General features: G+C 47.3%; 1 protein-coding gene across 10 annotated transcripts in view; it reads right to left on the bottom strand.

Annotated features, from left to right (window-relative positions):
* NAV2 (neuron navigator 2) overlaps positions 1–26,383 on the bottom strand; it is a 292,991-nt gene that overhangs the window by 66,573 nt on the left and 200,035 nt on the right. For 9 of the 10 annotated variants that reach the window (XM_069965097.1, XM_069965101.1, XM_069965091.1 and 6 more), the window contains 2 exons: positions 17,572–17,848; positions 9,194–9,339 (listed from right to left, as the gene is read on the bottom strand). In XM_069965097.1, the coding sequence (XP_069821198.1) occupies positions 9,194–9,339; positions 17,572–17,848 (423 nt within the window). Of the gene's footprint in view, positions 1–9,193; positions 9,340–12,811; positions 12,881–17,571; positions 17,849–26,383 lie in introns of all 10 variants that reach the window. The other variant, XM_069965100.1, reaches the window with a different exon arrangement.

Here is a 26,383-nt window from a genome sequence, read left to right as displayed (position 1 = left end):
GAGGGCTAGGTGGGCGATGGAGGCCCCCACCAGGTGACTGGTCTGGAGCCCCTCACCTTCAGAGGATGCACACACTGGGGGGCATGTACAGGAGATCACCCGACCCCGGGGCGTAAGCTGTGGATGTAACCCTGGAGGCCGCATGATGTGTCACTGCCGGGATCAGCTGATCATCATGGGATAGTCGGCTGCCTGAGCTGTAATGTTACAAAGAGGCCGAACTGTGTCCAATACAAGGGGCTCAGAGGGGAATATAAGTACAAGGGGCTCAGAGGGGAATATATATACACACATACACAGACTGTAGGTGGCATCTGCCCTGCCCTCTGATATATATATATATATATATATATATTACACAGACTGTAAGAAGATGACGCCTGTCCTGCCCTCTGATATATATATATATATATATATATATATATATATATATATATTACACAGACTGTAAGATGGCGCCTGTCCTGCCCTCTGATATATATATATATATTACACAGACTGTAAGAAGATGGCGCCTGTCCTGCCCTCTGATATATATATATATATTACACAGACTGTAAGAAGATGGAGCCTGTCCTGCCCTCTGATATATATATTACACAGACTGTAAGAAGATGGCGCCTGTCCTGCCCTCTGATATATATATTACACAGACTGTATGAAGATGGAGCCTGTCCTGCCCTCTGATATATATATATATATTACACAGACTGTAAGAAGATGGAGCCTGTCCTGCCCTCTGATATATATATTACACAGACTGTAAGAAGATGGCGCCTGTCCTGCCCTCTGATATATATATTACACAGACTGTAAGAAGATGGCGCCTGTCCTGCCCTCTGATATATATATATTACACAGACTGTAAGAAGATGGCGCCTGTCCTGCCCTCTGATATATATATATATTACACAGACTGTAAGAAGATGGCGCCTGTCCTGCCCTCTGATATATATATATATTACACAGACTGTAAGAAGATGGAGCCTGTCCTGCCCTCTGATATATATATATATTACACAGACTGTAAGAAGATGGCGCCTGTCCTGCCCTCTGATATATATATATTACACAGACTGTAAGAAGATGGCGCCTGTCCTGCCCTCTGATATATATATATATTACACAGACTGTAAGAAGATGGCGCCTGTCCTGCCCTCTGATATATATATTACACAGACTGTATGAAGATGGAGCCTGTCCTGCCCTCTGATATATATATATATATATATATATATATATATATATATTACACAGACTGTATGAAGATGGAGCCTGTCCTGCCCTCTGATATATATATATTACACAGACTGTAAGAAGATGGAGCCTGTCCTGCCCTCTGATATATATATTACACAGACTGTATGAAGATGGAGCCTGTCCTGCCCTCTGATATATATATATTACACAGACTGTAAGAAGATGGCGCCTGTCCTGCCCTCTGATATATATATATATTACACAGACTGTAAGAAGATGGAGCCTGTCCTGCCCTCTGATATATATATATATTACACAGACTGTAAGAAGATGGCGCCTGTCCTGCCCTCTGATATATATATTACACAGACTGTATGAAGATGGAGCCTGTCCTGCCCTCTGATATATATATATATATATATATATATATTACACAGACTGTATGAAGATGGAGCCTGTCCTGCCCTCTGATATATATATTACACAGACTGTATGAAGATGGCGCCTGTCCTGCCCTCTGATATATATATATTACACAGACTGTAAGAAGATGGAGCCTGTCCTGCCCTCTGATATATATATATGTATATATTACACAGACTGTAAGAAGATGGAGCCTGTCCTGCCCTCTGATATATATATATATTACACAGACTGTAAGAAGATGGAGCCTGTCCTGCCCTCTGATATATATATTACACAGACTGTAAGAAGATGGCGCCTGTCCTGCCCTCTGATATATATATTACACAGACTGTAAGAAGATGGCGCCTGTCCTGCCCTCTGATATATATATTACACAGACTGTAAGAAGATGGCGCCTGTCCTGCCCTCTGATATATATATATATATATATATATTACACAGACTGTAAGAAGATGGCGCCTGTCCTGCCCTCTGATATATATATATATTACACAGACTGTAAGAAGATGGAGCCTGTCCTGCCCTCTGATATATATATATATATATATATATATATATATATATATATATTACACAGACTGTAAGAAGATGGCGCCTGTCCTGCCCTCTGATATATATATATATATATATATATATATATATATATTACACAGACTGTAAGAAGATGGAGCCTGTCCTGCCCTCTGATATATATATATATTACACAGACTGTAAGAAGATGGCGCCTGTCCTGCCCTCTGATATATATATATATTACACAGACTGTAAGAAGATGGCGCCTGTCCTGCCCTCTGATATATATATATATTACACAGACTGTAAGAAGATGGCGCCTGTCCTGCCCTCTGATATATATATATATTACACAGACTGTAAGAAGATGGAGCCTGTCCTGCCCTCTGATATATATATATATTACACAGACTGTATGAAGATGGCGCCTGTCCTGCCCTCTGATATATATATATTACACAGACTGTAAGAAGATGGAGCCTGTCCTGCCCTCTGATATATATATATTACACAGACTGTAAGAAGATGGCGCCTGTCCTGCCCTCTGATATATATATATTACACAGACTGTAAGAAGATGGCGCCTGTCCTGCCCTCTGATATATATATATTACACAGACTGTAAGAAGATGGCGCCTGTCCTGCCCTCTGATATATATATATATTACACAGACTGTAAGAAGATGGAGCCTGTCCTGCCCTCTGATATATATATATTACACAGACTGTAAGAAGATGGAGCCTGTCCTGCCCTCTGATATATATATATTACACAGACTGTAAGAAGATGGCGCCTGTCCTGCCCTCTGATATATATATATTACACAGACTGTAAGAAGATGGCGCCTGTCCTGCCCTCTGATATATATATATTACACAGACTGTAAGAAGATGGCGCCTGTCCTGCCCTCTGATATATATATTACACAGACTGTAAGAAGATGGAGCCTGTCCTGCCCTCTGATATATATATTACACAGACTGTAAGAAGATGGCGCCTGTCCTGCCCTCTGATATATATATATATTACACAGACTGTAAGAAGATGGCGCCTGTCCTGCCCTCTGACCACAGGTTAAAGGGATTTTCCTCTATACTGTAAATGCAGGATCTGGATGGGGGGGCTGTATCATACACCCCCCGGCGTCCCCCATGTTACACAGCGTCACATTCCTCCGGCCCCTCACTACACATCGCATCGTCCTCCTGCCCTCAGGGACCAGACAGGAGACTTTTCCTGGTCGCTGTGTAAATAATATAATGTTTCCTCTGACATCTGTCCTCTAATAATTGGAAACATGTCCACGTGCCTGGAATTCCACAGATCGACCCCGGCCATTCGTGGTTATGGGAAGAGTAATCCGGCGTCTGTCAGTCCAACGGTCTAACACTTCCGTTTCTTTCAAATCCACAGGTGTCAGAAAGTTCTATAGATATGTGGTTTACTTCTATGTAAATATATCCAGTCCTTATCAACTGCCGTGTGTCCTGCAGGAAGTGGTGTATTGTTTCCAGGCTGACAGTGCTCTCTGCTGCCACCTCTGTCCATGTCAGGAACTGTCCTGAGCAGCAGCAAATCCCCATAGAAAACCTCTCCTGCTCTGGACAGTTCCTGACATGGACAGAGGTGGCAGCAGAGAGCACTGTGTCAGACTGGAGAGAATAAACCACTTCCTGCAGGACATACAGCGGCTGATATGTACTGGAAGACTGAAATTACAAATCTATACAACTATCTGACACAGCCTAAGACTGTACGGGTATGCTGGGAGTTGTAGCTTTGCAAAAGCTGCAGTCACTAGTCTCTAATGTATGGCTGTCTAGCCTTTGGGAAACCTTGGGAAAGTTGTAGTTTTGCAACAACCATTGGGAATGCTGGGGGTTGTAGTTTTGCATTAGTAAATGTGGGCTGGGAGAACAGTGCAGTACAGGAGATGCATACTGTCTATTACTCTAGATTACTGAATAATCTGGCTCCATTACTGGTGGAGGGACATGGCTCCTGACACTGTGACCCCATCAGGGGGCAGCGAGGTCAACACGCTCACAGTAACACCCCGACCTTCCACACACAGGTTAATATTTACAGGGACTGGAGTTAAAATGTAACATTTGGCCGGAATGTGGAGTCACCGGTGGGATCTGATGATGGGAAACGCTCTCACCGGAGAAAGCCATAGATGTGAGGAGCTCAGGTATATAGATGGTGAGCGCAGCTCTGGGGTATAATACAGGATGTAACTCAGGATCAGTAATGTATGTACACAGTGACCCCACCAGCAGAATAGTGAGTGCAGCTCTGGGGTATAATACAGAATGTAACTCAGGATCAGTAATGTAATGTATGTACACAGGGACCCCACCAGCAGAATAGTGAGTGCAGCTCTGGAGTATAATACAGGATGTAACTCAGGATCAGTAATGTATGTACACAGTGACCCCCACCAGCAGAATAGTGAGTGCAGCTCTGGAGTATAATACAGGATGTAACTCAGGATCAGTATCAGTAATGTATGTACACAGTGACCCCACCAGCAGAATAGTGAGTGCAGCTCTGGGGTATAATACAGGATGTAACTCAGGATCAGTAATGTAATGTATGTACACAGTGACCTCACCAGCAGAATAGTGAGTGCAGCTCTGGAGTGTAATACAAGATGTAACTCAGGATCAGTACAGGATCAGTAATGTATGTACACAGTGACCTCACCAGCGGAATAGTGAGTGCAGCTCTGGAGTGTAATACAAGATGTAACTCAGGATCAGTAATGTAATGTACACAGTGACTTTCATACAACCACCTATATTTCCAGGTGACGTCCTTCATACCCCAGTGATCACAGTAGTTTCCAGTTAATGGTTTCCCATGTATACTGGTTCATCTCTTACACTGGCTGCCCTGTAATAAGAGGCTTCCAGCACTGTAACATACTGTGCACATCAACCAGCAGACAAGTGCTGCCCCCTACAGGAAAATCCCAGCAATGTGAAATGGGCAAGATGAGAGATCAATAGATCTCCCCAATACTGATCTAGAGGGGTCCAGGTTACTACCAGCGCAACCCTGGTTAACACATTGCATGGGAACCCCAGATCCATCACACTGCACAGGACCCCCCCCCCCCCCAGCTCTGTCACACTGCACAGCCCCCCCCCCCAGCTCTGTCACACTGCACAGGACCCCCCAGCTCTATCACACTACACAGGACCCCCCCAGCCCCATCACACTGCACAGGACCCCCACAGCTCTATCACACTGCACAGCCCCCCCCCCCCCAGCTCCGTCACACTGCAAAGGACCCCCCCTGCTCTATCACACTGCACAGCCCCCCCCCTGCTCTATCACACTGCACAGGACCCTCCAGCGCTGTCACACTGCACAGGACCCCCCCCAGCTCTATCACACTGCACAGCCCCCCCCCCCCCAGCTCCGTCACACTGCACAGGACCCCCCTGCTCTATTACACTACACAGGACCCCCCCAGCCCCATCACACTGCACAGGACCCCCACAGCTCTATCACACTGCACAGCCCCCCCCCCCCAGCTCCGTCACACTGCAAAGGACCCCCCCTGCTCTATCACACTGCACAGGACCCTCCAGCGCTGTCACACTGCACAGGACCCCCCCAGCTCTATCACACTGCACAGCCCCCCCCCCCCCCCCCCAGCTCCGTCACACTGCACAGGACCACCCTGCTCTATCACACTACACAGGACCCTCCGGCGCCGTCACACTGCACAGGACCCCCTCTGCTCTATCACACTACACAGGACCCCCCCAGCCCCATCACACTGCACATGACCCCCCCAGCTCTATCACACTGCACAGGACCCCCCAGCTCTATCACACTGCACAGGACCCTACAGCGCCGTCACACTGCACAGGACCCCCCCCAGCTCTATCACACTACACTGGACCCCCCCCCCCCCCCCAAGCTCTATCACACTGCACAGGACCCCCCCCAGCCCCCATCACACTGCACATGACCCCCCCCCAGCTCTATCACACTGCACAGCCCCCCCCCCCCCAGCTCTGTCACACTGCACAGGACCCCCCCCCCCCCAGCTCTATCACACTGCACAGCCCCCCCCCCCCCAGCTCTGTCACACTGCACAGGACCCCCCTGCTCTATCACACTACACAGGACCCCCCCAGCCCATCAAACTGCACAGGACCCCCCAGCTCTATCACACTGCACAGGACCCCCCCAGCCCCATCACACTGCACAGGACCCCCCAGCTCTATCACACTGCACAGGACCCTCCAGCTCTATCACACTGCACAGGACCCTCCAGCTCTATCACACTGCACAGGACCCTCCAGCTCTATCACACTGCACAGGACCCTCCAGCTCTATCACACTGCACAGGACCCCCCAGCTCTATCACACTGCACAGGACCCTACAGCGCCGTCACACTGCACAGGACCCTACAGCGCCGTCACACTGCACAGGACCCCCCCAGCTCTATCACACTACACAGGACCCCCCCCAGCCCCATCACACTGCACATGACCCCCCCCCAGCTCTATCACACTGCACAGCCCCCTCCCCCCCCCCCCCCAGCTCTATCACACTGCACAGGACCCTCCAGCGCCGTCACACTGCACAGGACCCCCTCACCCCAGCTCTATCACACTGCACAGGACCCCCCCCCCCAGCTCTATCACACTGCACAGGACCGCCCCCTGCCCCCCCCCAGCTCTATCACACTGCACAGGACCCCTCACCTCTATCACACTGCACAGGACCCCCCAGCTCTATCACACTGCACAGGACCCCCTAGCTCTATCACACTGCACAGGACCCCCCAGCTCTATCACACTGCAAAGGACCGCCCCCCTGTCCCCCCCCCAGCTCTATCACACTGCACAGGACCCCCCAGCTCTATCACACTGCACAGGACCCCCCAGCTCTATCACACTGCACAGGACCCCCACAGTTCTATTACACTGCCTGGTACCCCCTGGCTCACAGTACTATATGTATCTGTTACTTTAGGTGTGCGGTTCCGCCATCTCACGTCTGGCGTTCTCGCCATGTGACAGGGAACTCTGAGCAGTTGTATCACTACATTGTAAGATGAGGAAGGACTGGGCAGCAGTGACCCCTGTAATGAGCTGCGGCACATTGGGCGGCTTTGATGTAGAAGATGTGAGAAGCGGCCGGACGCAGGAGGATCCCTCTCATCTGGGAAATCCTCAAACACGGACACTTAGTAATATCCCGTCCGCCCCCACACCAATGAGTGATGAGCCGCCCTGGAGATAATAAACTGTATAATAACCGGTGGCGGCCCACGCTGGGATAGAAGGGGCTGTTCACACACAGTGGGTAACGGTCCATCTGTATGGGGTATAAGGGAATGCACTAACATCTCTAGGATGGAATGGATTATCTGCCGCACATGACTACAGATGTAAGATCAGCGACCATGTTACTGCAGACATTGCTGATGTTTGTCTTAAAGGGGTTGTCAAGGATTAGATAAACATTAGAAACAGTGTCACTTTTGCCTTCAGGATGTCTCCGGTATTACAGATCACTTCCTTTAAATTGGCTAGAGCCCAGTAGTAATACCTCACACAAACTGAGGATGGGGGCGGCGCTGTTTTAGCAAGAAAAACACTTTCTTTCTAATCCTTTATAAACCTTTTAATCGGATCACTGGGACTCTTACCAATCAAAAGCTCTCCTCTATTCAATCGCTTTAGGACTCACAGTGAGTGCAGCACCGCATGATGAAGCACGTCGCCCCCACTCCATTCACTTAGGGGACAACAGATGAGAGGCCAGACCCTCACCAGGTTCTCTAAGCCATCATTTCGGGATCTCCCCCTTAACGTTTAGATAGCTTTGGCCTACAGTAAACTTTTGTCCAACCTTATGACACCACATGGTCAATTCGGTTTCAACCAACTTTATTGCACAGAATTTTTGGTGCAACACATCCGACTGTAAACCATGCTCCCTCTAGGGTAGTTTCCCTTTAAGTCACCCCCCTTGTCTAGCAAGGACACAAAAAGTGTCCAAAAAACAAACAAGTAATGTGGCCTGAATTGTGACTAAAGATCATTTAAATTCTCATAGTTTTGTAGATCTTTGCTTGTTTGTATCAAGGAGCTAAACCCACTCAAGACCGATACACTGAAAACACACAGGAGAGATGTTTATTCTGCTGATGTTTTACACTCAGAACTAGATACAGCCTAGTTCTGGGCAGTCATCGGGCTAGCTGGGCGTTCAGCTTTTGCATGTAACCGTGAACATCTCCATTCACTGACAACCAGCAGAGATCCCGAAATGGTGAGAAACAAACAATCCAGATGGAGTTTTAATCTCGCTCACCAAGATCTCTGTACTAAGATCCGGTCACAGACAGCAGCTTCCCTCCTATGGACTGTTGTGGTGTTAGTTACTAACTGTGGCCACTAGGGGGAGACGGCGCACTATTAATAAGATACAGCAGGGAATTACTCAGTATTCTCCTGCATTACTGATACAGTATCCTGCATACCACATCATTATAGTGAAGCTCTCCTAATCCGGCCGCCTGATAATCTGGTAGAGAGGGCAACTCTGAACACGAGTGGGCGTGATTTGTCCGATACCTTAGAATCAAAAGACTCCGGCAAGATGCAACTTTTGTGCTGGTGATGCCACACTGTGATCTTTGTGTAACCTTCACCCAATGTAAGCAGTTGATTTGAAAGGAAACTTGGAGTGCCCCTTTATCCATCTGGGCGGGCCACATGAAAGATCAATGAATAATTTGTGCAGCCAGTAAAATGTATTGCTATCGGCCGCACCTCGGCTGTTTACACAGGGAGATGTGCAGCCAATAGTGATAAATTTTGAAGCCACATGAAAGATGTGATCAGCATTTTCCCTCCTCTTTGGCTGAATGCTGACACTTTTACACAGGCCGATTATTGTTGTTTCTAGCAGCGCTCCTGGACGATAATCGGGCCGTGTTTTACATACACAGGATGAATGGAGGGCCTGGCACACTGAAGCGACACCTCCCCATAGGCACGGTCTCCAGCACGTACCTTTCTCAGTCACAGCTGCGGGAGGATTCACCGGTTTGGCTTTGTCGTAGTTATTAAAACTCTGACTGCGCCTGTTCCCGCCAACCGGCCCCCGGGTCTTGGCCTCGCTGCCTGCAGCCGACGTCCTGTTGCTGGGACCTGGGAGCCTGAAAACATGATAAAAGACAAAGAAATATTAGCAAAAAGGAGAAGAAGACTGTGTCACCCCCTACCCCCTATACCTAGCGTAGACGACCAGCAGACAGGGGTCTCACCGCAAGACAAACAGGAGAATGGGGGTTATAGTACATACTAATCAGCACATCAAGGGTTAAGTAATAAGAGCCTATAGTGGTGTTCCACCAGCTGGTACAAAACTACAACTCCCAGCATGCCTGGACAGCCGTTGGCTGGGTGTTGTAGTTTTGCAACAAGCAGGAGAGCCACAAGTTAGAGGAACATTGCACTAAAGAGATCAGGACATGCTGGATATGAGAGTTGACCTTAATGTACTATCCCTTTAAGCCCCTGCAGAGACAAGGAGGGGAGGGGGACGGGTGCCTCCTCCACTACAACAGCTGAAATCACAGCCCCCAGTATATAGTACACATGACCCTCCATGGCATCCTGAGGCTCTCAGCGTTATTTTTGGCTGGGAACCAGAAGCTCTTGTTTCTATATAAATGTGCCATTCAGGAACCAAGGAAAGCTGGGTGACAATCCCAGAGGATGTCAGACATATTGAATACCATATAACTAATCTGCTTAGTTATACAGGACACTCCTATGCACCATTCAGGACTCACAGGATGATGGTATCCAGTGATAACATTGGGTGGGTGGGTATGTTCTTCTTTGTCCCTGTGTGTTCTCCAGGGTCCTCAAATCTGTGGCCCTCCAATTGTTGCAAAACTACAATTCCCATCATGCTTTGGCTTCCCATGTCCAGGCACGCTGGAAATTGCCGTTCTGCAATGGCTGGTTCCCCATCTCTGCCGCATGAGACTAGATTGTGAGTTCCTCGGCTCTGGGACTATTGTGAATGCTCATATCCTGCAGACCAGTGTTCCACAACCACATGGCATGCTGGGAATTGTAGTTTCACAACAAGCTGGAAGGCCACAGGTTGCAGTAATATAGTTATACCCAACTGGTGACTCTCCCGTTGATGTGAAACTACAACTCCCAGCATTCCCTGACTGTTTTGGAAGCTTCAGTCTATCATGGAATGCTGGAAGTTGTAGTTTCACAACAAGCTGGGGGGCCACAGGTTGCAGTAATATAGTGGTACCCAACCAGTGATGTGAAACTACAACTCCCAGCATTCCCTGACTGTCTTGGAAGCTTCGGTCTATCATGGCATACTGGGAGTTGTAGTTTTACAAAATCTAAAGAGCCACAGCTTGCACTAGTACAGTGCTCTTAAATCTATGGCTCATTGATACAAAACTACAACCCCCAGCATTCCCCTGACAGCCAGGAAAGCTGCAGTCTAGCATTGCATGCTGGGAGTTGTAGTCTTAGAACAATTGGAGAGCCAGAGATTTCACTAGTACAGCAGCCTTAAATCTATGGCTCATTGACTGATACTAAACTACAAGTCCCAGCCTACCCCGATAGTCAGGGAAGCTGCAGAACGTCACAGCATTGTAGTTTTACAACAGCCAGTGGTTGGTGGTCTTCAACCTATTGCAAAACTACAACTCCCAGCATCCCATGACTGTTGGGGAAGCTGCAGTTTATCATTACATGCTGGGAATTGTAGATCCCTAACATCTGGGGGGGTCAAATGGTTCCCCTACAGCAGTGTCCCCCAACTGGGGGTCGTCCAATGGTTGTAAAACTACAACTCCCATCATACCCTCACATTTAGGGAAGTTGCAGTCTATCATGGCATGCTGGGAATTGTAGTTCCCTAACATCTGTGGAGTTGCACTAGAGTTCCCCAACCAGTGGTTGTAAAACTACAATTCCCAACATGCCCTGACAGCCAAAGGCTGTCAGGGCATGTTGGGAATTGTAGTTTTACAACTGCTTGAGAGGCTATAGACTTGGATGGGGCCATATAAAGGGCAATAAACCAATCCCTGGGTCCAGGTCAGGGCAAGGCCGCTATCGCTCCCGTCTTGTGTAGCGTTATTCAGCAGTCATCCCCCGAGGACACGGCTCCGTCCCATGGCCCAGCTGGAGCTCTGCACATGTCAATCTGCGTGTTCTCGCTGACGTGACGAGCCCGGCGCGGCCTGTTTGATGCTCAGGCATCTCCCGCTTAGACACGGATTTGTCTTTGTTACAATTTGCCCAGGGGAGTAGAAAAGAAAAAACTGGAAAGTTTTTTCTTCCCTTTTTAACATGTGACAGCAAAGGCTCCGAATAAACATCTGCTTCTCCGTACTAGAGAGAGCCCTTTCATGTGCGGCGGGCGGGAGCCTCCAGGTCCTACATCACCTGTAACTAGCACAGGTATGGGAATTAAAAGGACAAAAGCACTTAAAGGGATACTACGGTGATTTTTTTTCCAGATTAACTGGTGTCAGAAAGCTTTGCAGATTTGTAATTGTACTTCTTTTTAAAAATCTCTAGTCTTCCATTACTTATCAGTTGCTGCATGTCCTGCAGGAAGTGGCGTATTCTTTCCAGTGTGACACAGTGCTCTCTGCTCCCACCTCTGTCCAGAGCAGCAGCAAATCCCCATAGAAAACCTCTCCTGCTCTGTATAGTTCCTGACATGGACAGAGGTGGCAGCAGAGAGCATTGTGTCAGACTGGAGAGAATACACCATTTCCTGCAGGACATACAGCAGCTGATAAGGAATGGAAGATTATTAAATAGAAGTAAATTACAAATCTATATAAAACTTTCTGAAACCAGCTGACTGAAAGAAAAATGTTTTCACCGGAGTACCCCTTTAAAGGATGAGTGCAAACAGGCAGGACCAGTTACTGTGTGCCTGGGATGCAGCGACCAACATCAGATCCTGCTCCGATCCAGCCGGTGAGTCAGGGGGTGACAGTCTACAGGTTAGGGCCCTATTCCACCGGACGATTATCGTTTGCATAATCGTTAACGATTAACGATCTCAAACGACCGCTATTGCGAAAGACCTGAAAACGTTCACTCATTTCCATGGAACGATAATCGTTACTTATGATCGTAATTGCAATCGTTTTTTCTTCGCTATTTATTCGATATTGCGTTCTATCTTGCGATCTATGGCGAACGACCGAACGATGTCTTATTTAATGCGAACGATTTGCGAACGAGCAACAATAAAAATAGGTCCAGGTCTTATAAAGCGATCAACGATTTCTCGTTCGGTCGTTAATCGTTAACTGCATTTCAACCGAACGATTACCGTTTAGATTCGAACGATTTAACGATAATCTGAACGATAATCGTCCGGTGGAATAGGGCCCTTACTCTCTAGTTCAGGTTTATTCATTGTTTGTTTCCAAATGTTTCTTGTTAATTGAAAAAAAAAATAAAATTAATAAATAATCAAACTCCAAGATTCTTGTAAGTTTTGAGCAGCACGCGGTTACTGGCGGCAGAGCCGAGAGTTAGTGTGTTATCTGCCTCATATCATTAGTGTGGTAAGGACTGCAGAACACTCGGCGCCCAGCAGGGGGCAGCACTGACCGGGAGCATTTCCTCTGCCCAATGGAGAAGCGCAGAAACCTGACCTCACTGGGGTCTCTGGAGAGTGAACTGTACAGCGGGATAAAGGGAGACAATAAGCGGAGGTGTAAAAGAGAACCCCAACCCCACATGGTATCAGCTGTATGTGTTCTCACGTCAAGTAGAAAATAGAGAAGAATGTCCAGCTCCAACAGGGGCTTTACAAAATTTAAGTTTTTTCCAAAAAATGTAAAATATAAAAAACATGGATATCCAGGTCTAACATGACTAAGGAACGCTAAGCTCTGAAACGCGTCGGCATTAGACCTGGATTTCCATTTTCTTTTATATTTTACATGGAATATACCTCAATTATTTTAACGCCCCTGTTGGAGCTGGACATTGTTCTCTATTTTCTACAAGTACATGTGGACGGGAGTCGGCCTGCTTGTTACCGCGCTCCACTGGAGGCATATGGTCTTTACTACCAAAAAGGGTGAGCTGACTTACACTATAATTTCTGCTGTGCTGTTCCTCATGTCTGCTCCCTCCCCCCTCTCACAGCATTCACTTTCAAAGCGATTCAGATAAAAGATGTAGCTGCACCCCCCTCCTCTCCCCATCTATGTATTACATTCCTGTCGCTACCACGTTTCTCCGGGGTAAAAAAGACCCAATTAAAAGGTCAGCTGATCAGATCCCTGACACTCGGTGCTGATCAGCCAATCAGAGCCAGACTTGTGTTATGCCCCACCCCCACCTGCTCAACAAAACTTGCAGGGAAGGAAGGAGCGGAAAGAGGATGCACAGTAGAACACATTTAGTATGGGGGGATGTCAAGTATTGTGGGGGGGGGGGGGTTATATATCATGGGGGAGAAACTACATAGGCGGAGTAAAGAATACAGTATGGGGACTGGCTGCAGAGAGGGTGGAGGTATACAGTATGGGGAGGGAGGTATACAGTATGGGGACTGGCTGCAGAGACGGTGGAGGTATACAGTATAGGGACTGGCTGCAAAGAGGGTGGAAGTATACAGTATAGGGACTGGCTGCAGAGAGGGTGGAGGTATACAGTATGGGGACTGGCTGCAGAGAGGGTGGAGGTATACAGTATGGGGAGGGAGGTATACAGTATGGGGACTGGCTGCAGAGAGGGTGGAGGTATACAGTATGGGGAGAGATTTATACAGTATGGAGACTGGCTGCAGAGAGGGTGGAGGTATACAGTATGGGGAGAGATTTATACAGTATGGAGACTGGCTGCAGAGAGGGTGGAGGTATACAGTATGGGGACTGGCTGCAGAGAGGGTGGAGGTATACAGTATGGGGACTGGCTGCAGAGAGGGTGGAGGTATACAGTATGGGGAGGGAGGTATACAGTATGGGGACTGGCTGCAGAGAGGGTGGAGGTATACAGTATGGGGAGAGATTTATACAGTATGGAGACTGGCTGCAGAGAGGGTGGAGGTATACAGTATGGGGACTGGCTGCAGAGAGGGTGGAGGTATATAGTATGGGGAGAGAGGTATACAGTATGGGGACTGGCTGCAGACGGGATATTTTAAGTATGGGAAAACAACTACAGAGGGTATGCAGGTATAGGGTATACAGTATACAGTATGGAGGCCTAACTACAGGGGAACTTACCATGTAGGAGTGGGATATACAGTATGGCAGCTAACTACCATATAGAGAGGGGCTACAATGTAGAGACTTTGGGGGAGATTTATCAAAGGGTGTAAAATTTAGACTGGTGCAAACTGCCCACAGCAACCAATCACAGCTCAGCTTCCAGCTCTGGTGAAAGGAAAGCTGAGCTGTGATTGGTTGCTGTGGCCAGTTTGCACCAGTCTAAATTTTACCCCCTTTAATAAAGTTCCTGCTTTTTTTCTCTGAAAATAAGCCCTAGCCATTTTTTTCAGATAAAAAAAACAATATAAAACCTGTCTCTTATTTTCAGAGAAACACGATATCTGTCTATTATATATATGACAAAGTCCTATGTGTTCACTTGTACAACTGATCTATGCACCCATATCAACACATTATAAAGGATAAACTGGTATAGAAACTGGAGCGACACCGTGGCCCTTGTGGAAACTGCTGTGGCCCCTGTGGGCGGCCCTTCAGATAAGGACGTATCAGTGTCCTCCACCAGAGGTTAATGTGTATGAGATTTCCCTTAGAAAGCAGGGGGGTTGTGTTACACGGTGGTGGCGGGGGTTCTCCTCGGGGTAGTTACATCATATCCCACTGCTACATGGGGCCAGAATCTCCTTGATGTCACGAGAGCCTGGCGGGGAGGCGAGGCGGAGGGGTCAGCTCTAATCTATGGCTAATGTCAGGTTCGGGGTGTGATTATACTATCCTAGGGAGCCTCTAATATACAGAGCCACTTTCCTAGGAGCAAATGCAGACTGGAATATTAGCCATCTGTATAAAGGGGCGGCGAGACTGCTGCTAACTATGAGAGAGATGGAGGAGCTTAGGAAAGGGAGTGCATCTGACCCCATATACCTGAGGAGGGGTCTCTATGTGACCCCAGGATATAATACACCTGAGGAGGGGTCTGTATATGATATATAGGATATAATACACCTGAGGAGGGGTCTGTATATGACATATAGGATATAATACACCTGAGGAGGGGTCTGTATATAATATATAGAGTATAATACACCTGAGGAGGGGTCTGTATATGATATATAGGATATAATACACCTGAGGAGGGGTCTGTATGTGACCCCAGGATATAATACACCTGAGGAGGGGTCTGTATGTGACCCCAGGATATAATACACCTGAGGAGGGGTCTGTATATGATATATGGGATATAATACACCTGAGGAGGGGTCTGTATATAATATATAGAGTATAATACACCTGAGGAGGGGTCTCTATGTGACCCCAGGATATAATACACCTGAGGAGGGGTCTGTATATGATATATAGGATATAATACACCTGAGGAGGGGTCTGTATATGATATATAGGGTATGATACACCTGAGGAGGGGTCTGTATATGATATATAGGGTATAATACACCTGAGGAGGGGTCTGTATATGATATATAGGATATAATACACCTGAGGAGGGTCTGTATATGATATATAGGATATAATACACCTGAGGAGGGGTCTGTATATGATATATAGGATATAATACACCTGAGGAGGGGTCTGTATATGATATATAGGATATAATACACCTGAGGAGGGGTCTGTATATGATATATAGGATATAATACACCTGAGAAGGGGTCTGTATATGATATATAGGATATAATACACCTGAGGAGGGGTCTCTATGTGACCACAGGATATAATACACCTGAGGAGGGGTCTGTATATGATATATAGGATATAATACACCTGAGGAGGGGTCTGTATATGATATATAGGGTATAATACACCTGAGGAGGGTCTGTATATGATATATAGGATATAATACACCTGAGGAGGGGTCTGTATATGATATATAGGATATAATACACCTGAGGAGGGGTCTGTATATGATATATAGGATATAATACACCTGAGGAGGGGTCTGTATATGATATATAGGATATAATACACCTGAGGAGGGGTCTGTATATGATATATAGGATATAATACACCTGAGGAGGGGTCTGTATATGATATATAGGGTATAATACACCTGAGGAGGGGTCTGTATATGATATATAGGATATAATACACCTGAGGAGGGGTTTGTATATGATATATAGGATATAATACACCTGAGGAGGGGTCTGTATATGATATATAGGATATAATACACCTGAGGAGGGGTCTGTATATGATATATAGGATATAATACACCTGAGGAGGGGTCTGTATATGATATATAGGATATAATACACCTGAGGAGGGGTCTGTATATGATATATAGGATATAATACACCTGAGGAGGGGTCTGTATATGATATATAGGATATAATACACCTGAGGAGGGGTCTGTATATGATATATAGGATATAATACACCTGAGGAGGGGTCTGTATATGATATATAGGGTATGATACACCTGAGGAGGGGTCTGTATATGATATATAGGATATAATACACCTGAGGAGGGGTCTGTATATGATATATAGGGTATGATACACCTGAGGAGGGGTCTGTATATGATATATAGGATATAATACACCTGAGGAGGGGTCTCTATGTGACCCCAGGATATAATACACCTGAGGAGGGGTCTGTATATGATATATAGGATATAATACACCTGAGGAGGGGTCTCTATGTGACCACAGGATATAATACACCTGAGGAGGGGTCTGTATATGACATATAAGATATAATACACCTGAGGAGGGGTCTGTATATGATATATAGGGTATAATACACCTGAGGAGGGGTCTGTATATGATATATAGGATATAATACACCTGAGGAGGGGTCTGTATATGATATATAGGATATAATACACCTGAGGAGGGGTCTGTATATGACATATAGGATATAATACACCTGAGGAGGGGTCTGTATATGACATATAGGATATAATACACCTGAGGAGGGGTCTGTATATGATATACAGGATATAATACACCTGAGGAAGGGTCTGTATATGATATATAGGATATAATACACCTGAGGAGGGGTCTGTATATGACATATAGGATATAATACACCTGAGGAGGGGTCTGTATATGATATATAGGGTACAATACACCTGAGGAGGGATCTGTATATGGCCACAGGAGGAGGGGTCTCTGTACAGGGTTCCTTCCCGTGTCCCCCCCACATGATAAGCCAAGGCTCTGGCGGTACCTGGAGTGCATCTCTCCTTGTGCTTTGCTCTGTGACTGCGGAGGTTGCTGTGGTTGTTGGCACTGGACTGGAGCGGGGGGATAGGGCTGGGCATGGGGGGTGCTGGGAGGATGATATGGCTGCTGGCACTGGTTTGGCGTTCCTGAATGTTGGGGCGCTGGAGCCGGCTGGTGATAGATCTGCTTCTGGGGCTGCTGCTGCTGTTGCTGTTGCTGCTTGAAACGCGACAGGCTGAAGAACAGGCCGAGGATCGCCTTCAGATTCCCATTCCTGATCTCTGTAAATGACAGGAGAGACGTCACTGATATGCAGGAGACTAAGTGTACATACTAATAGCCATATAGTGGTAGGGTAGTATATAGTGATAGCATAAAGTATATAGTGATAGCATATAGGATATAGTGAGAGTACAGCATATAGTATATAGTGATAACATATAGTATATAATGATAGTACAGCATATAGTATATAGTGATAACATATAGTATATAATGATAGTACAGCATATAGTATATAGTGATAACATATAGTATATAATGATAGTACAGCATATAGTATATAGTAATAGAGAGCATTATAACGCCATAATTACATGCAATTCAGATTCAGTATGTATGATATGTACAGTACAACTTCTCATTATCCTTTTAGATTCAGTATGTATGATATGCACAGTACAACTTCTCATTATCAGTATGTATGATATGCACAGTACAACTTCTCATTATCAGTGATATGCACAGTACAACTTCTCATTATCCTTTTAGATTCAGCATGTACGATATGCACAGTACAACTTCTCATTATCCTTTTAGATTCAGCATGTATGATATGCACAGTACAACTTCTCTTTATCAGTATGTATGATATGCACAGTACAACTTCTCATTATCCTTTTAGATTCAGCATGTATGATATGCACAGTACAACTTCTCATTATCCTTTTAGATTCAGTATGTATGATATGCACAGTACAACTTCTCATTATCAGTATGTATGATATGTACAGTACAACTTCTCATTATCCTTTTAGATTCAGTATGTATGATATGCACAGTACAACTTCTCATTATCCTTTTAGATTCTCTATGTATAAGCTCTGCACAGTACAACTTCTCGTATTTCTCATATATACTTGTACTAGAGTACAAGTGTATACAAGTTGTATCTGCTCAGCGCTGTGTCCTGGCCTGTGAGGTGGGGACCTCATACATCACTGTGTGTGGGGGGATCGGTGCAGACACCAGGGTGGGCAGCTCTGATGTAGGTGGAGGGGAGGATCGCACTAAATCTAGAGATAAGAGCGGACACATCTGTTACTGACAGCACCGCGGCCTCAGGAGACGCCTCGCCTGGAAACCAACCAAAACTTACAAATCAGACTATATAATGGTCACATATCAGAACATGGAGAACATCACATCACACCCATCTCAGCTAATACAGATAAAGGGGCACTCCAGAGGGAAACGAAAATGTTTTCAGATCAACTGGAGTCAGAAAGTTCTATGGATTTGTAATTTACTTCTATTTAATAATCTCTAGTCTTCATGTACTTATCAGCTGCTGTATGTCCTGCAGGAAGTAGTGTATTCTCTCCAGTCTGATACAGTGCTCTCTGCTGCCACCTCTGTCCATGTCAGGAACTGTCCAGAGTAGCAGCAAATCCCCATAGAAAACCTCTCTGACATGGACAGAGGTGGCAGCAGAGAGCACTGTGTCAGACTGGAAAAAATACACCACTTCCTGTAGGACATACAGCAGCTGAAAAGTACTGGAAGACTGGAGATTTAAAATAGAAGTAATTCACAAATCTATATAACTTTCTGACACTAGATGATCAGCCATCAGCTATCCCTCCTGATCCCCCATATACATGCATGCTCTGCCATCAGCTATCCCTTCTGATCCCCTATATACATGCATGCTCTGCCATCAGCTATCCCTCCTGATCCCCCCATATACATGCATGCTCTGCCATCAGCTATCCCTCCGGATCCCCCCATATACATGCATGCTCCGCCATCAGCTATCCCTCCTGATCCCCCCATATACATGCATGTTCTGCCATCAGCTATCCCTCCTGATCCCCCATATACATGCATGCTCTGCCATCAGCTATCCCTCCTGATCCCCCATATACATGCATGCTCCGCCATCAGCTAGCCCTCCTGAACCCCCCATATACATGCATGCTCTGCCATCGGCTATCCCTCCTGATCCCCCATATACATGCATGCTCCGCCATCAGCTATCCCTCCTGATCCCCATATACATGCATGCTCTGCCAACAGCTATCCCTCCTGATCCCCCATATACATGCATGCTCTGCCATCGGCTATCCCTCCTGATCCCCATATACATGCATGCTCTGCCATCAGCTATCCCTCCTGATTCCCCATATACATGCATGCTCTGCCATCAGCTATCCCTCCTGATCCCCATATACATACATGCTCTGCCATCAGCTATCTCTCCTGATCCCCATATACATGCATGTTCTGCCATCAGCTATCCCTCCTGATCCCCATATACATGCATGTTCTGCCATCAGCTATCCCTCCTGATCCCCCATATACATGCATGCTCTGCCATCAGCTATCCCTCCTGATCCCCCCATATACATGCATGCTCTGCCATCAGCTATCCCTCCTGATCCCCCATATACATGCATGCTCTGCCATCAGCTATCCCTTCTGATCCCCTATATACATGCATGCTCTGCCATCAGCTATCCCTCCTGATCCCCCCTATATACATGCATGCTCCGCCATCAGCTATACCTCCTGATCCCCCATATACATGCATGCTCCGCCATCAGCTATCCCTCCTGATCCCCCCCCCATATACATGCATGCTCTGCCATCAGCTATCCCTCCTGATCCCCCCCATATACATACATGCTCCGCCATCAGCTATCCCTCCTAATCCCCCATATACATGCATGCTCCGCCATCAGCTATCCCTCCTGATCCCCCATATACATGCATGCTCCGCCATCAGCTATCCCTCCTGATCCCCTATATACATGCATGCTCCGCCATCAGCTATCCCTCCTGATCCCCCCATATACATGCATGCTCCGCCATCAGCTATCCCTCCTGATCCCCCCATATACATGCATGCTCTGCCATCAGCTATCCCTCCTGATCCTCCCATATACATGTATGCTCTGCCATCAGCTATCCCTCCTGATCCCCCATATACATGCATGCTCTGCCATCAGCTATCCCTCCTGATCCCCATATACATGCATGCTCTGCCATCAGCTATCTCTCCTGATCCCCATATACATGCATGCTCTGCCATCAGCTATCCCTCCTGATTCCCCCCATATACATGCATGCTCCGCCATCAGCTATCCCTCCTGATCCCCCTATATACATGCATGCTCTGCCATCAGCTATCCCTCCTGATCCCCCATATACATGCTTGCTCAGCTCTGCCATCAGCTATCTCTCCTGATTCCCCATATACATGCATGCTCTGCCATCAGCTATCCCTCCTGATCCCCCATATACATGCATGCTAAGCTCTGCCATCAGCTATCCCTCCTGATCCCCCATATACATGTATGCTCTGCCATCAGCTATCCCTCCTGATCCCCCATATACATGCATGCTCTGCCATCAGCTATCTCTCCTGATCCCCATATACATGCATGCTCTGCCATCAGCTATCCCTCCTGATTCCCCCCATATACATGCATGCTCCGCCATCAGCTATCCCTCCTGATCCCCCTATATACATGCATGCTCTGCCATCAGCTATCCCTCCTGATCCCCCATATACATGCTTGCTCAGCTCTGCCATCAGCTATCTCTCCTGATTCCCCATATACATACATGCTCTGCCATCAGCTATCCCTCCTGATCCCCCATATACATGCATGTTCTGCCATCAGCTATCCCTCCTGATCCCCCATATACATACATGCTCCGCCATCAGCTATCCCTCCTGATCCCCCATATACATGCATGCTCCGCCATCAGCTATCCCTCCTGATCCCCCATATACATGCATGTTCTGCCATCAGCTATCCCTCCTGATCCCCCATATACATGCATGCTCCGCCAACAGCTATCCCTCCTGATCCCCTATATACATGCATGCTCCGCCATCAGCTATCCCTCCTGATCCCCCATATACATGCATGCTCCGCCATCAGCTATCTCTCCTGATCCCCCATATACATGCATGCTCTGCCATCAGCTATCCCTCCTGATCCCCCATATACATACATGCTCTGCCATCAGCTATCCCTCCTGATCCCAATATACATGTATGCTCTGCCATCAGCTATCCCTCCTGATCCCCCATATACATGCATGCTCCGCCATCAGCTATCCCTCCTGATCCCCCATATACATGCATGCTCCGCCATCAGCTATCCCTCCTGATCCCCCATATACATGCATGCTCTGCCATCGGCTATCCCTCCTGATCCCCCATATACATGCATGCTCTGCCATCAGCTATCTCTCCTGATCCCCCATATACATACATGCTCTGCCATCAGCTATCCCTCCGGATCCCCCCATATACATGCATGCTCTGCCATCAGCTATCCCTCCTGATCCCCCATATACATGCATGCTCTGCCATCAGCTATCCCTCCTGATCCCCCATATACATGCATGCTCCGCCATCAGCTATCCCTCCTGATCCCCCCATATACATGCATGCTCTGCCATCGGCTATCCCTCCTGATCCCCCATATACATGCATGCTCTGCCATCAGCTATCTCTCCTGATCCCCATATATATGCATGCTCTGCCATCAGCTATCTCTCCTGATCCCCCATATACATGCATGCTCCGCCATCAGCTATCCCTCCTGATCCCCCATATACATACATGCTCCGCCATCAGCTATCCCTCCTGATCCCCCCATATACATGCATGTTCTGCCATCAGCTATCCCTCCTGATCCCCCATATACATGCATGTTCTGCCATCAGCTATCCCTCCGGATCCCCCCATATACATGCATGCTCCGCCATCAGCTATCCCTCCTGATCCCCCATATACATGCATGTTCTGCCATCAGCTATCCCTCCTGATCCCCCATATACATGCATGTTCTGCCATCAGCTATCCCTCCTGATCCCCCTATATACAGGCATGCTCCGCCATCAGCTATCCCTCCTGATCCCCCATATACATACATGCTCTGCCATCAGCTATCCCTCCTGACCCCCCATATACATACATGCTCTGCCATCAGCTATCCCTCCTGATCCCCATATACATGCATGTTCTGCCATCAGCTATCCCTCCTGACCCCCCCCCATATACATGCATGCTCCGCCATCAGCTATCCCTCCTGATCCCCCCCCATATACATGCATGTTCTGCCATCAGCTATCCCTCCTGATCCCCCATATACATGCATGCTCTGCCATCAGCTATCCCTCCTGATCCCCCATATACATACATGCTCTGCCATCAGCTATCCCTCCTGATCCCCCATATACATGCATGCTCTGCCATCAGCTATCCCTCCTGATCCCCCCCATATACATGCATGCTCCGCCATCAGCTATACCTCCTGATCCCCCATATACATGCATGCTCTGCCATCAGCTATCCCTCCTGATCCCCCATATACATACATGCTCTGCCATCAGCTATCCCTCCGGATCCCCCCATATACATGCATGCTCTGCCATCAGCTATCCCTCCTGATCCCCCATATACATGCATGCTCCGCCATCAGCTATCCCTCCTGATCCCCCATATACATACATGCTCTGCCATCAGCTATCCCTCCTGATCCCCATATACATGCATGCTCTGCCATCAGCTATCCCTCCTGATCCCCCATATACATGCATGTTCTGCCATCAGCTATCCCTCCTGATCCCCCCATATACATGTATGCTCTGCCATCAGCTATCCCTCCTGACCCCCCATATACATGCATGCTCCGCCATCAGCTATCCCTCCTGATCCCCCCATATACATGCATGTTCTGCCATCAGCTATCCCTCCTGATCCCCCATATACATACATGCTCTGCCATCAGCTATCCCTCCTGATCCCCCATATACATGCATGCTCTGCCATCAGCTATCCCTCCTGATCCCCCATATACATGCATTCTCTGCCATCAGCTATCCCTCCTGATCCCCCCATATACATGCATGCTCTGCCATCAGCTATCCCTCCTGATCCCCCCATATACATGCATGCTCTGCCATCGGCTATCCCTCCTGATCCTCCCATATACATGCATGTTCTGCCATCAGCTATCCCTCCTGATCCCCCATATACATGCATGCATTGTGCCCAATTCCTTTGTTGTCGGGGGATTGACATTAGAGGTGTCGGCTCACTCCCTTCTTTGGATTGAAGCTATATGGATACTCAGGTACAAGCCATCTAATATGTACAGTCACTCCATCTCCGAAAGATTAGGACCGACCTCTCCTGAAACACTCTGTGGTGCTGGGCATAGGCAGACACCCCTGTGTATTGGTCCCCTTGCACATGATGTACATGTAGATGTATCCGCACCGCCCCCCCCCCCCCCCCGCCCTCCTCCTGTGTATTTATACCCCATAAGGTTACATGGGGAGAGGCTGGGCCCGCTAGGCCGCTCACAGCACAGACAACATCACGGTATGGATTTACGGCAGTAATAACAAGCGAGGCCGGGAACAGGTGCAGACTCCATCTACAAGTATATACATTACAAGTGTGAAAAGAGGCGACACCGGGGGGCACGGGGCGAGGGGCAGAGAGGCAAACAATGTCTTATTAACAGGTGGGAGATACGGGGTCATCTCCAGCTCCCTCAGCTTTGGCTGTCCAGGCATGATGGGGGTTGTAGTTCTGCAGCAGACGCAGGACACAGGTTTAGCAGCGGCGATCAATAGGATCTCCATCCTGAAGACGTTACATATTACTCACTGGATGTTAGATTGTTGCGGTTTTTAGTTTTTAGACTATTAATGGGGAATTTCCAAGCTTTTTCTATAAAGAGGGAATTTCAGGGGTTAATTCTTCATTACATGGGGCATCATAGCCATGAGAAGGCACGGGCGTCTGCAGATGGTGGTGCCCAGGAAAGTACCATGCAGAGTGATAGCCTATACTAAGAAGGTCTTGTGTTCTCTGCGATTGATTGGGAAACCCCAAATCAGTAAGGGGGTACTCCGGCAAAAATATTTTTCTTTCAAATCAACTGGTACCAGAAATTTACAGTATACAGATATGTAAATTACTTCTATTTAAAAATCTCCAGCCTTTCAATACTTATCAGCTGCTGTATGTCCTGCAGAGAGGTTTTCTATGGGGATTCGCTGCTGCTCTGGACAGTTCCTGACATGGACAGAGGTGGCAACAGAAAGCACTGTGTCAGACTGGAAAGAATACACCAGGGCATACAGCAGCTAATAAGTACTGGAAGACTGGAGATTTTTAAATAGAAGTTACAAATCTATATAAATTGCTGAAATGACTTGATTTGAAAGAAAAAGATTTTTGCAGCAGTACCCCTTTAACCCCAGGGGCTACATTACAAAACAGTGTCACAGCTGGGAGTTATAGTTCTGCAACAGTTAAAAACAAACAGCACTAGTGCAACCAATGGTTGTTGTAAGACTACAATTCCCAGCATGCAATGATAGATTGCAGCTTACCTGGCGGTCAGGGCATGCTGGGCAATGTAGTTTTGCTAAGAAGCCGCAGGTTAGATACCCTACACTTCTGCAACCTGTGACCCTTCATATGTTGAGGAAATAATTCCAAGCATGCCATGGCAGACTATGGCTTCAGAGTGCATGCTGGGAGATGTAGTGGCTGAGGACCATTGCTCTAGTGCATTCTAGCACCATCTGACCAGTAGAATCACTGGGAATGTAACCAGGAGAAGCAATGGTGATGCCAAGAAAATCCAACTACAGGCAGCTCTAAGGGGGTGATGGTGCATGGCGGTCCGGTATCTCCCAGCTATCTTTTCCTGTGTGTATTACTCCCAGTATATATAATCAGTATATAAAAGCTAAAACAACAACTATAAAAATCCGGAGTAATCCTACCCTCACAGCTGTACGAGGCTCTAGCACCGGATGCCGGCGGTCCCACCCACCATCGATCGCGTTTCACGGGTTCAGGTCGGCGTTACCCGATACGGTGGCAGCTATTCGGTGCCTGCGCTCCTTGCCGACACGTTTATTTTTGTGCCTACAACTGGTAGGACGACTTCTGGCTGTATATCCAGAAATAGTGACATCAGATCCAGCACCTATTCCTGGAGGGCCGGAGCCGCGGGGCGCGGACACAAAGGGAACATTCTCCTTGGGGAGGGAAATAACGTGACATCTCTCTTTTCAAGCTTAAATCCAAACAATTGAAAAGTTTGGAGAAGGACGGCTGTCGCTCGGCTGCTGTATTTGCTTTGTCGATCCGCATTATGACAGCTATAATCCTGCAGATTGCTCGCGATATATATGGGGCGTATGGGGTCACCTGGGTCACCTGACAAGCCTTGACAAGTTCATTTAAAGGAATTCACTGTAAGGATTCAATTTTTTTGCATCATTGTTTTATTAGGAAGATAAGTGGTCGCTGATGATGTTGATCACAAAAAACAACACAAAATCTATACTTTCCTCGATGGGTAATCACATCACAGGTGTGATAACCCAACCGGTGATCCACAACCTGCAGCTCCCGAGCCATTACAAAACTACGACCGCCAGTATGCTCCGACAACCTTCAGGTGGCCTTGGCATGCTGGAAGTTGTAGTTGCACAATGGGTGGAGGAGTCACAGGTAGGAGACCACTACACTCAAGCAACCCATG

This window comes from Dendropsophus ebraccatus, chromosome 4 (genome assembly GCF_027789765.1).
Source record: "Dendropsophus ebraccatus isolate aDenEbr1 chromosome 4, aDenEbr1.pat, whole genome shotgun sequence".
Classification (NCBI taxonomy): Eukaryota; Metazoa; Chordata; class Amphibia; order Anura; family Hylidae; genus Dendropsophus; species Dendropsophus ebraccatus.
This window is presented reverse-complemented; position numbering and strand designations above follow the sequence as displayed.